The following is a 12,884-nucleotide window of genomic DNA, read 5'->3' as shown; positions in this document are numbered from 1 at the left end:
AGAGAGAGAGAGAGAGGAATGATGTTATATCTATTTTACGAAGTGAGAAAACGTTGTATTATTCTGTTTCTTCATAAATTTGTACTTTGTATTTTTTTGTCAATTATTAACAATAAGCTGCATAATTATTTTTATTTGAAAAACAACATATAATAATACTAACGTGAAATACAAACAAATGAAATAAATCATAGCTGACGTCTTCCCATATCGTTGTTCCCATTAACAATGAGCTAACATATGTATCTCTAAGAGCATAAGCAAGAATTGCAAAATTGAATCTCATAGACAATTAGGCTATGAAAAAGACAAAACATAATTAATTATATAATCGTAAATGATAAATAGATTCTTATAACGATAATAATTTAAAAAACGTTTCTTAATTTATATTTTCTTGAATATTTCGTTGATTTCGCATAAATACAACGATGTAAATTTACGGGAACGTAAAAGAATAAAGACTGCCATGAAATTCTGTTTATTCGTGAATATTTTAATACGTTAATATTATCATTTTATATACGTTTAATTTTTGTTGTTATTATGTAATAAAAAATAATTTTTGTCGTCTATGAAAATCCATGTTTTCTACAATGAGTCGTCCGCATCTGAATTTGCTTTTTACGTCGACTCGACGAGGATTGTCATGCCATCCTCGTTTGTAAATTTACTCACAGCGGCGGTGCATGGGATATGTTGCATGCCGGTATATTGGTGCTCTTGCTGTGTATCTTGCCATATGAATTGTCGGTTTTTTGGTGATGGTGATGGTAGTTAGAATTTAGAGTCATTTACGTGTGTCACCTTGATCGAGATCCCACTGTCATCTTCGTCCTCTTCGGTCATTGTCGTCAGTCTCGTTGTCTCGTCAGCTATCAATGAGTTGTCCTTCTTTGGATGCTTCTTTTGCTTTCCCACACTGCGTCAGACAATTATGCGAACTTAATCAATTTTCAAAATTACATGATAACAGTTTGATGTTGATGCTTATATTATTCTTTTCTCTTTTTACTTGAAAATTAACAATATTATAGGATTATCATCGTTATTATAAAAAAATTTGACATTACGATAGAATATATCTTAACTTTTGTTTTTATATTTTTTATAAGGAATATTAATTTATTATTATAAAGGTAATATTAAAATCTATATTATTAAAAAGTCAAATTCTATAAATGTGTGATCATGCTTTTATTGAAAATAATTATGTCAATTTTAAATTATGTTCAAGTTCTTCAACTAAATTAACTGAGAAACAATTTGATTACAGTTTAACGATTGTCTATTTGTTTTTAGTTGTCGTAACGTTTTGATTTTATACAATCATTACAATATTTTACTTGAATGGAATTTATGATGAGCTTCTATAAATATTCAATTACAAACGACTAAATAAACGAGCAAATACAAGATATTTTATTAAAAATATTTAATATTAATTTCATATACCAATAATAAGAATATAAGAATAGATGTTTCGATTTTTACAGAATCTTCTTTAATATAATTAAAAGAATCTATCTATTTTGTTTGACAAATGTTGCAAATCGAAAAAAATTCCATGTCAATTAAATATTAATTTGTCGTTTATAATTGAATTATTTTGCTGTGCAAATTTCGAGCACTATTTATTTATTTCTTTGTTTTATTCTATAAATATATAAGCAAGATGATGAATTGTCAAATTTAAAAAAACTTCTTCGTAAAAAATTCTTACATTTTAGAAAAATATGATATACAAATATGTAATAAAATTTGAAAATAATATATCAGTAAAATATATAATGTCGTGTTAAAGAGTATCATTATTATAAATAAAATAAAGTATGAATATAGTAAGACAGAAATAAAACACAATATTTAAATAAAGATGAAATAAATAATTTGAAAAATTATTAATTAAAAATGATTAGATTTTATTAATTTAATTAATTAGATAATTTTATTAATTAAAAATTTAAAGTTTCATATAGTCGACAATTTCAGTTATTTCATTCTATGTCTTATACTTTTATATAATCTTTCCAAAAAATGCATAAAATCATTTGAAATTTAATACTTACTTGATTAGTGATTTTGACTGTTTCGTTTTTTCGTTGCCTTCATTGACTTGTTGCCAGATACCAGTTTTATTCACTTCCTCACTGATATTGATACTTGCCAAAGGAATCTTCATGATGTTCCCATTAGCTAAAGAGATCTGAATGTTCCCTGCAGGAGGTCCATATCCCATTTCGTTGTGTTCCTGCAGTATGAATGAAACAATAGTTTGAATCTCAATATTGATATGTGCGACGAATTTCTATCAGGCCATGCATAAATTCAAGCGAACTTTGCGTTGCCTTCGAACTGGGAAGCAAGTGAAATACGTTGCTTGCCAGCATATTTTTCAATCGATCAATTATACGATAATTATACGAGGAAGTAATAACGATCAGTCAGGGGCGTCACGTAACACTATGAATAAATTTACAAGGGTGTGACTTGGCGTGTAAATAAGTCTAACAAAGAGAAGAATGCACAATAGAAAAATCAGTGCGATGAATTTGTGATGATAGAATTATTTATTAGTTGTTTCTTTTTCTTTTTCGAGGAGAGGAAATAATTTTAATAAATAACGATTCTGTTCACCTTGAGAGTTACGATCATAATTTGTATCGATAATATTTTGTATTATTTTATCCGTGCATAACGGTATATCAATTAATAATAATCGACATTGATATTTATATTTTGTGGAAGTTTGAGGAACTAAAATACCGATATTTACAATACCAAATTAGAAACAAGTATAATATAAATGTATGTAATAAAGGCACATTTTGATATTTTAGCATTATATTAACATTTGTCAATACTTTTTTCATAGTTTGATGATTGAACATCGTGCAATTATGATATTGTTTTAATTCTCAATTATAAATATAAGCTGTAATATATCCTTGCCACGTAATTTGTAGAAAATTCATAACATGCTATTATTGTATTCAATTTAGTGGCGCATGATTACTATTGAAACGCATATATCGCAATGTGCATCGTCGCGTCATTTACCGAAAAATTTCTTCGATTACAAACGGACGTAGGATGTTCGCTGAATAGTTTATTTGCGAAAAGAACATGTCGACTATATGCGACGAAACTACGGACGTGCACTTATGGTGACGTACCGATGACAGGCGGAGGATTCGACTGGCGTTTTTTTTGCGATTTCCGTATTGATATCTCCGTGTTTGTCCGGCTTGTGTGATTTCTTTCAGTCGCTCTCTCATTTTCTCTCGCTGAATCGTCACTCTCCTCCGTGAGTCATGGTGTGCTTCCGTTCAGTTATTCTGTCTTTAATTTAATTGTTAACAACGAACGCACGCAATTGGCTGTTACACGGTGCAACGCTTCACTTAATCACTCGCTCGCGTTAAGATAATTTCAAAAATATTGTGTTCCTTTTACTCCCTTACTATTATTACCGTACCGTATCATACGAAAAATTATACATAATAATGATTATACTGTTTTATGCACATCCAATTTTAGCTTACTTTTGTCTTCGTAAGATTACGATAAAAAATATTATTTTTTCATTGTCATTAATTTTTAAACCAAAATAAAAAAGAAATTAAGAATTAAAATGACAATTAAACGGGAATCTTTTTTAATAATAAAATTCAGTATAATAAATATGTAACAATACTTTTGTAGTTTAGCTATTAAAAGATTGCAATTTTTACAAATGTAAATTTAGTTTGTATATTTAAATTAAAAATAAAATGAAATGTAAATCCATGAAATGCAATCCAAAAAGCAGAACATTAAAAATGAGATCAATTTTATAAAAAGTAAATTAAGTGTTAATTATCACGAAATTTATAAATTTATTTTATTATTTTATATTACTAACATAATATTTATATAATATTATATAATATTATGCATTCTTTAGGGCAATAAAAAATTTTGATATTTGACTATTGCGAGAAATAAGTAAGAGCTCTCAAGCAGACGAATTGTAAATTATATACATGAATCATTAATTGTGTAGGAGATACTGGAATTATAAAGAGATTTCGTGTGTTTCGAAAAAAACAATAATGTATTTTTACATGATAAGATACGTGAACTGCGTGAATGACGGCGCATTAAATCGATACAAGAGTCTCGAATGGTTCACAGAAAAGGATATTAGCGACATGATATATTAAATGCAACAACACTTTGTTTCGCCAAGTCGCGAATATCAATTGCGATGTGTCGATCGCTATTAAATAAATATCTTCGTTGATATCATTTCGATGATAGGACCCGCTTTCCGTTTAATCAATTAACTAAGAATATATTAAAAAATTCGCAATGCTGCGAACGTGTACTCTCCCATGGTGAACTGATCATAATTTTATTTCAAATAGCCCTTTGTTTGCTGTAATGTTGGAATGTATAAATTATAGAAGAAGTGCTACATTAATTTATTCGAATGTATGAACAAAAACGATACAATATTGCTTACCTTGCAACAATAATTTTTCCTTAACTACCGTTAATAGTTTGCAATGTCGTGCTCGATACGCGCAACTATGTTTGTAACTATGATACTCGTAAGAGTAATATTATTCAATTATTATTCAATTATATTACGGCGTAATAACGAAAATTGCATTTGCTTATCTCTATCTTAAATTCGCCTAAGATTATATAACCAATATATGTATATATAAACAATGATAATTATGTATAATCCCATCAAAGACATCACACATCAATGAAAACATCGATAAAAATTCATCGCGCGCGGTTCACCATTGAAGAATAATCTGGAAACTTGGAGCGAATTATTGCACAAAAATAAAATTTCGGATAGTCGCCAACGTGTTCGAAGCGCTCGCAAAAACGATCAACATTCAACACATTACTCTAATTTCGCTATAACAACAATGCTATCGATAAAAACGTTTAAGATTGCGGTATCCAAAAGTCTACCGCATTCAAAAATTCAACAACGATTATATATCATAACATTTACTTTAATACTGGTCGGTTAGTACACCACCTGGATTTGAGGATAAAGATTATTTGGCACGTGTTCCGAGTGGAAGACGAGAGGATGGCTTTCAAGGCCGAGATTTGGTTCGTTAAAAAAATATAAAAATTTGCCGCATAAAATGCTCGAAGCAACAATATATTATGTATTTTCATAAAATGGAGTAAATTTTAAGTCATGTTTCAAAAAATTCCTATAGACTGAAAACAGTCTATGTACGCATATTTTCGGTAACGTTTTTTTTTGTTTTTTATAGTACCATTCTCGTCATTCTATTTCAGGCGGTGAAAAATGTCATTTGCGAAAATAAAAAAAATCTTGACCGCAAAAAGGAGGAAAGTGTTGTTTCGACGAAATAGTAAAAAGTGTGCGTTTTGCGTAAAAATTATTGGTCCGTCCGTACTTTTCTTGTAAATTATTAAAGGCCAAGTTTGGCACTCTTAAATTATCCGGCGTATATATAATTATGCGCTTTAAATTAAATTATATTCTAGCCTCATATTCGGAGATCCTAAATTTTTACTCGAATTTGTTCCGCGCAACGACGAAAAACTAATTCGTTTTAGGTAACATTCGTCCGATCACTCATCATAATATACATCGTTTCTTTTACAAAGGGCGGATTCTCCAAAGTCGGAGAGAGTTATAGTGACCACGGGGCGAGCGTTCGCCACGCGATCACCTTCTATATGCTATTTGCGACAGGTGATGGCGTTTAATATTCGTGTCGCGGTGCTAACCTCGCCGTTCTCCAGCTTACGAAGATCGTCGGCGTGTTTCTTGGTTGTTTCCGGCATTATGTCGTCGAGGATTTTCAGCTCGCGTTGCGTAAACATCAAATCCAGGGATTTGCGTATGCCAATCATTACCACGAGCTGTAAATATTTACATTATAGATTACAAAGATATAAACATTTATATTAAGAATTATATCCTTGAAAAAGTATCATTTGTGTGCTTGCACAAAACATGTCAATTCTGAGATTAAAATTTTTAGCTTTATGATCACTATCATGAGAGTCTAATATTAGACGTCGATATATGTTAGATAATTTTATCGAGATATGTACCTGACTTTTTAATAAAACGATGACTTTTCTAAGACAACAATTTAATTTACTTTGTAAAATAATTTATTAATAAATAAGATGGTTAATTGATTTTTTGGTCCTTTTGTAAATAAAAAAAATAATAGGTATATTTTCATTAAAATTTTTCTGTTTATTACATCTGGATTCGTAAAAGACACAATACAAATATTATTAAATTATTGAATGACTTATTAATTCTTGGATTAATCACTTACCATTAAAGGAAACAAAATAGAAGTATGACTGAAGGATTTTATGAGCCATAGACAAGCGAGGCAAGCAAGTTGAATCGCAGTGAACATATGTACACGTTTCAACGGAACCTAAAAACATATATTTGGAATTCAAATGTTGGAAATACCGTAACTTTAAATAACTATCTGATAAAATTTGATTTTTCTTTGCAATACGAATATAAATAGTCATTTATCATTTTTGCATGCTCAACACGAATCCATTGGCTATTAATTTTAAACAAAATGGAACAAAAAGATTAAAAATAATTTTACAGCCAATTTTTTTTCTAAATTTCATTAATGCCACACGAAAGTATTAGTTTTTAGTCTCAAAATAAATTTTATTTTGTGTCGATATTATTTTTATTTTCAGAATATAGCAATTTGAAAATAGCTCTTTTCTAGATAGTTGAAAAAGTATTTTATTTCATCTTAATATTGCATTATGTGAAAATTAAATAATTTGTATTAAATAATTTTGTATTTACATAATAAATGTAACGGATAATATTGGATCGTGTTAAATAAAAAAAAACAATATTGATCAAAATTGACAAAATATGATATGATAGGAAGATTGTAATTTTAAATCATGGAAATTAATAATCTTCCTGCCTAATATATTTATATTGTATTTTGTTAATTTTATATTAATACTTGTTGGTTTAGTATGATCCGATTATATTATATTAGTACAAAAATATTTATTTTTCACATAATGCATTAATTAAAATGGAATAAAATGCTTTTTTCATATTATATTATATTTTTTATATTATATGGAAAAGGGAACTATTTTCAAATTGCATTATCTTGAAAGCAGAAAATTATACCGAAATAAAACGAAATGCATTTTTAAAGCTAAAAATTCATATTTTTGCATGATATAATCGTATTTTACACCTCTCTCATATATCGAAAAAAATTTTTTGACAAAGCTACAAATATCATAAACTACGAATGTCATAAAGATGTTTTTAAAATTATTATTTTTTTGTCTCTTTAACAGTATTCTCAAAATTATAATGTGATAGCCAATTTTGATTAACGGATTAGTGTTCAATAGATAAAAATATATATAAGAAATAATTATTCACTATCTTGTTGAAAAATAGTGTTGGATAATACATTAATCAGATCAATAGGAATTATAAAAAATGCTAAAAGTTTTGAAATATTTTATTAAAATTAATATTTTTATTAAAATTAATATTTTTATTAAAGAAAATATACCCTAAAAGAAACACAAATTTATAATGAATGCGTTTCAAGCTACTTTAAAAATATCCAAACGTCGGAACTTTATTGATTTACCTGGCGAAGGAACATGTAGTCTGGTTGATACTTAACAGGCATCAGCATTATCAGAATTCTATCGAAGAATTGAAGACCTTTTAGCGACGCGACACCCATATACAGGAAGACACCGAATAGCACCGGCATCGGTATGTTTCTTAGCATCGGTGTTAGGAGCACCGAGCACCCGATCATCAGGAATATCAGTATGTGAGTAACTCTTTGTTCACGGACACCTAAAAACTGCGGCTTCTCGCCCGGCGCAGCGCACTCGGATTCCAATTTTAATGAGTTTACATGGTTTATAGAGAGGACTGTCGCTGCAACAAACCATGGAAGTCCCATTACCGAGCATATCTCGATCAAGATCGACAGAACAAAAAGATCCAGATGGTACCCGCATCCTTTCTGAAAAAGCATTAATAAGATCTTTGATAGAGTTTATTATTGCTATATTATTGCAAACTATTGTTAATTATTCAATGTACTCTTTTTTTACAGTCCTTTCAAATGACATCTATTATATATCTATTATATATTATTAATATTATTAATATTATTATATATTATTTAAATAACATCTATTATGTATTGATGAGAACAGATAAAGGCGTAATTGCTTACCTTTAATTTGTTCTCTTTTCTATTAACAATAACGGCCGTGATTTGCTGATCCATGAAAATCAATATAGTACCCAACAAAGCAGGGAGGAATGCCCCGATAGCACTCCACCACGGATTCCCTTGAAAAGGCCAGATTATCCATCCTCGTCCTTCCAATGTTGGTTTGAATTCCGTCGGCACTTCCAATTTCGGTGTTGGAATGCCCACGAAATGATCCAATGTGCTCATAGAGAATATCGCTATTATTACTGCAAAATCGCTCACCACTTGTCTCACCTAAAGCAACATAGAAATGCCAAAAAAGAAAGTATGATAATGTGACGAAAATAAGACAAATTATTGAGTTTCTAAAAAATAAAGATATGCTTATAGTATCTAATTTTTATGAGTAATAATTTTAACTCTACTCTTATAACTTCTTTAATATTTATTTTTAAAAAAGATAAAGCTGTTGTACCTTCTTTTTCAATTAAAGCATGTGTTTTTACCTTTGAGGGAAAAAATAAAGCATTCTTGAAATCCTTCAGCTCTATTGATAGTAAGAACGTGCCCATGAATAGGATAATTGACATAAGGAACACGTCGGGTACATAATGTGGTATGTTGCACCCATCGCCCACCATACTGCCATTGTAATTCTGAAAGAAGCAATAACGAACACGACGTCAAAGCAGGAGCGAATTAGATTGCTTGAAAGATCATATTTTCTCGTAAATTCAAAAACACCTAGTAATCTACTTTGCACATAGGAACTTGTAATTTCTCAAGAAAATATAAGAAGAAGCATACGCATTTGACTGTTGTGATTGAGCGTAACGAGATGTTTGTGTGCTGGATGTTTTTTTATCATTCAAACAAGATATCAAGTAAAGTCATCAAGTGAACTGATATTTAAATAAAATTTGTAATTTTTAATTATGACATCAGGTTACATAAATAATCAAGACAAAAATTGTTTTGATAATTTTGTAATGAGAGTTTTTTTGTGTGTGAGACCCGATTATCTGCGTCGCTAACTTAATATAAAAATTTCTGATCTTTTGATTTAATAGAAAAATTTCAAGTATCAGTCGCTGTGAATGAATATAGTTAATCGTAACGTAGTCAAACGGAACGCTCCGATATAATCATATTAATGCACTTTAATGAAATTCAATCAGATTTCAAGGTGTATATGGAAAAGTATTCTTAACAATAAGCGAATTGTCGCATGCTTAACTTCTCATACTGACTTTTATATTATTTTGAAAAATTACATTACCTCGCAAGTTGTTTTATCTAACATAGTCCAATTCATACTGTTATAACTGGATGGCAGACTGGTATTCGGTGGTTTACACCAGCAATCATAGTCCATTGTTTCGCTGGAATAGGTGTTTAAGGGATATTTCTTGCCAATTGAAAGCACGTTTTCGATTGCCTAGAATGTACTGATACACTTAATACATATAAGATATTAAACAGATAATTATATAAAAAATATAAACGCAACTTTCGCTTAAATAATCGAATGCATAATTTAAGCATTAATTAATAGCATTAATTTTTTTATGATTAAATAATATGTTTTTTAAAACGCTTTTAATATCGAAGAATATAAAAGAATCGAAATAATAAAACTTAATAAATTAATGTTGTATCTAGCTTATAATACCGGAAGCAATACGATTATTTTTACCTTATAGATAAAAATGAAGGCGATGAGAGTGGCAAAATTTTCCTCCGTAAATCGAGTGATATAACAAACGCAAGCACTTGCATCAAGAGCCACGAGAATCATCAAAATTATGGAGATCCATGTACCGATCCAAAAACGGAAAGACATATAACTCCAGTCGACTTTTCTGCAAAAATAATGATCTGATCAGATTATTTTGGAGAAAGAAGATGTTAATAAATAAGATTTTCTATTTTACTCGTTCAATGACTGTATCTTTTGGAGTTACAATATGATTAAATGCTAATTAGTTATATAAAGTAATACAAATTTTGTAGAAGTTAGTTGAAATGTAGATAGATTGTTTATCAAGACTCACTTGCAGAATTCGTAGACAATCGTCTCGAAAACTAAAACTGGGCCGGTGGAACCAAGTATAGTCAATGGCTGACCAGAGAAGAAGCCATATCCAATGCCGCAAACGAAACCGGAAACTAGCGATTCCATAGCAGCCATGTTTTTTCCGGTAGCCTCGCTGAGGAGGCCACCGAAAGTAATGATGGGTGACAAGCAGGCGAAATACAAGAAAATAAAAGACGCGACGCATTGAAGTGCAAGGGCATCCTTGAAATCGTAAAAGTAAAATGGACCTTTTCTTTTAATGTCGTTAATCAGACCGCCGAACAGTCTACCGGTCCTCGAAAGACCGGATTCTTCCCTTAGCTTTTGTTCATCAGCTTCCTCGTCGAACTCTTCCTTAGGCTTTTCCTCTTTGGGTCTCTTTCTGACTTCCTGAGAACGTAAAATCAAACTGCGATTGAAGTGATGAATACTTTTCATAGACTTTATTTTTCATAGACTGTATTTTTAAAAAAATATCAAAATTGATATAATTTTGATTGTTTCAATTTCAATATTATGGACACACGCAAGAAAGAATTTTTCTTGTCACATGCTTCTATCGTCGATAAAGATAGAGATTATTTTTATGCGTTTAATTATGTAATATTGAGATCTGAACTCATAAAGATTATATCACTTCTTATTCCTGACAAGACTATTCTCACCTGCGATGGTATAGCGGCTGGCGGTTCTATTCTGATTGCTGGATCCCACTCACCGGGTGGTAATACCGTCACGGCATCTAAGAACTCGTCAATACCAGCTAAGAGATGATTTCTATTTTTTGCCTTGTAAGCCACGTCGTGGAAGACTTCGTCGGACATCAAGGTCGCCATAGCTCGACCAATCTCATGGAAACCCGAAATCCCACCCTAAAACCCACCTTTATTTAGAAACCAATTTTATAAATTCTTATAGATATGTATATTTCGTGTATTTTTTAATGTAATTTTAATATTGTAATGTATATATTTTTTCCATCTTTTTATTACTTAAATAATTACTTTAATAATTTATTATAAAATACCATTATAAAAAAATAGTGCATTAACAAGATTAATAATAATTATTGCATAACTTATCGCACTATTGCAACACTTATCGCGAACAATTACTTAATACAAAATAAGATGAGATGAGGTGAAACGTTAAGGGTTTATAAGAACCTATGAAGATTATCAGTCGCGTGTAACGCGCGAAAATAACCAGTATCCCTGTTTATCGATAAATAATTTTTATCACAAAGATATTATACCCATACAATCTAAGAACTGATATGACGTAAATTCATTTTTACTCAAGAAAGGAAGACGTCATCAAAATTCGATTTGATGCTTTCAGGTTTATTAAAATACAGAATAGCCTCTCATATCTACTACGTGTGCAAAAATGATATAAATAATTCATAGAGTAACTCTAATACGCCGCGCTGGGATTTACGTCGCAGAAGTCAGAAAAAAATAGAAGGAGTGAGGGTAATTTTCTCGCAACTACTCTGTTATTCTGTTTGCCTTTATGTTATATATTAGTATTAGTATTATTATAGTTGTATTTTGAGTTATGATTTCAGTTTCTTACTGTTAATATTAAATTGAATTATTATGAGTTGAATCGATTTATCACTGTAATAAGTAGCGCCATCATAAATTATAATCTACATAAATAATAAATGAATAGGGCGTATAAAAGACTTATTGTTAGTGGTTATTTCATGATGCATATGTGTAGAGGAATAATAAAGCATGTTATAGCAAAATATAAATGCTTTGCTTTTGTATTCTTTGTTTAGTTTATTGTCTTGTATATCTCACCTGTTTGGGATATATGGAATTTTTAGCGGGCGGGATTTATGCCTAAAGCATACAAAGTGCGCAGATTGAATTCAGTGCACTAAATGCAATAAGCGCATTACATGAAATATGCAACCTCATAACACTTGTAATATATGTAGGAAGATTATAATTATTATTTATTACTTCATATACGTATTTCTCATTTTTATTCCTTAATAAAATTTTAAACGCATTTTTTTATAAGTTATTGTGGCATTTTATGTCTCATTTTTATGCGTTATTTGTAAATTTTTCATGAGTCGTACATACCTCCCCCTCTCTCCCTATTAGTAGCCATATATCCCATCCTTATATACGGCAAAAATGCAAAGTTTTCAAAAAGTTTATTTTTTAATACAAAAAATAAATATTTCGGATTTCTAATATTTTTTTCATAGTAGATAGTACAAAATTTTTATTGATATATAGTTTGTTTTAAATATAATAAATAATACTTAATAAGTTTTTGATAGGTACGCCGTATGTACCGGAATTACTCTATAATTATCAGGAGAATGATATTACTTTAATTTAAATTATTTTTATATTTAATGTTATTTAATGTTATTTAATATCATTTAAATTTTTGGTAATATTAATTAATATTTTACTTGAGAATTTTTACATTTTTTATATATTTTTTTATTATAAATTTTTGAAAATTTATTAATAAAGTGATATATATTGGGTTGTCCGGAAAGTTCGTGT

The 12,884-nt window shown here is 29.6% G+C and overlaps 1 protein-coding gene across 2 annotated transcripts in view; it reads right to left on the bottom strand.

The window, feature by feature from the left end:
- Nucleotides 1-12,884, bottom strand: part of LOC105618734 (sodium-driven chloride bicarbonate exchanger) — a 33,765-nt gene that overhangs the window by 1,794 nt on the left and 19,087 nt on the right. For both annotated transcript variants that reach the window (XM_012200265.1, XM_012200266.1), the window contains 11 exons: nt 11,010-11,216; nt 10,322-10,734; nt 9,964-10,129; nt 9,547-9,705; nt 8,774-8,923; nt 8,286-8,561; nt 7,680-8,069; nt 6,345-6,452; nt 5,779-5,913; nt 2,070-2,251; nt 799-922 (listed from right to left, as the gene is read on the bottom strand). In XM_012200265.1, coding sequence (XP_012055655.1) covers nt 799-922; nt 2,070-2,251; nt 5,779-5,913; nt 6,345-6,452; nt 7,680-8,069; nt 8,286-8,561; nt 8,774-8,923; nt 9,547-9,705; nt 9,964-10,129; nt 10,322-10,734; nt 11,010-11,216 — 2,310 coding nt within the window. The remainder of the gene's footprint in view (nt 1-798; nt 923-2,069; nt 2,252-5,778; nt 5,914-6,344; nt 6,453-7,679; nt 8,070-8,285; nt 8,562-8,773; nt 8,924-9,546; nt 9,706-9,963; nt 10,130-10,321; nt 10,735-11,009; nt 11,217-12,884) is intronic.

The sequence above is a fragment of the Atta cephalotes genome (genome assembly GCF_000143395.1).
Source record: "Atta cephalotes unplaced genomic scaffold scaffold00018, whole genome shotgun sequence".
NCBI lineage: Eukaryota > Metazoa > Arthropoda > Insecta > Hymenoptera > Formicidae > Atta > Atta cephalotes.
Note: the sequence above shows the minus strand (reverse complement) of the source record. Positions and strands in the feature narration are given on the sequence as shown.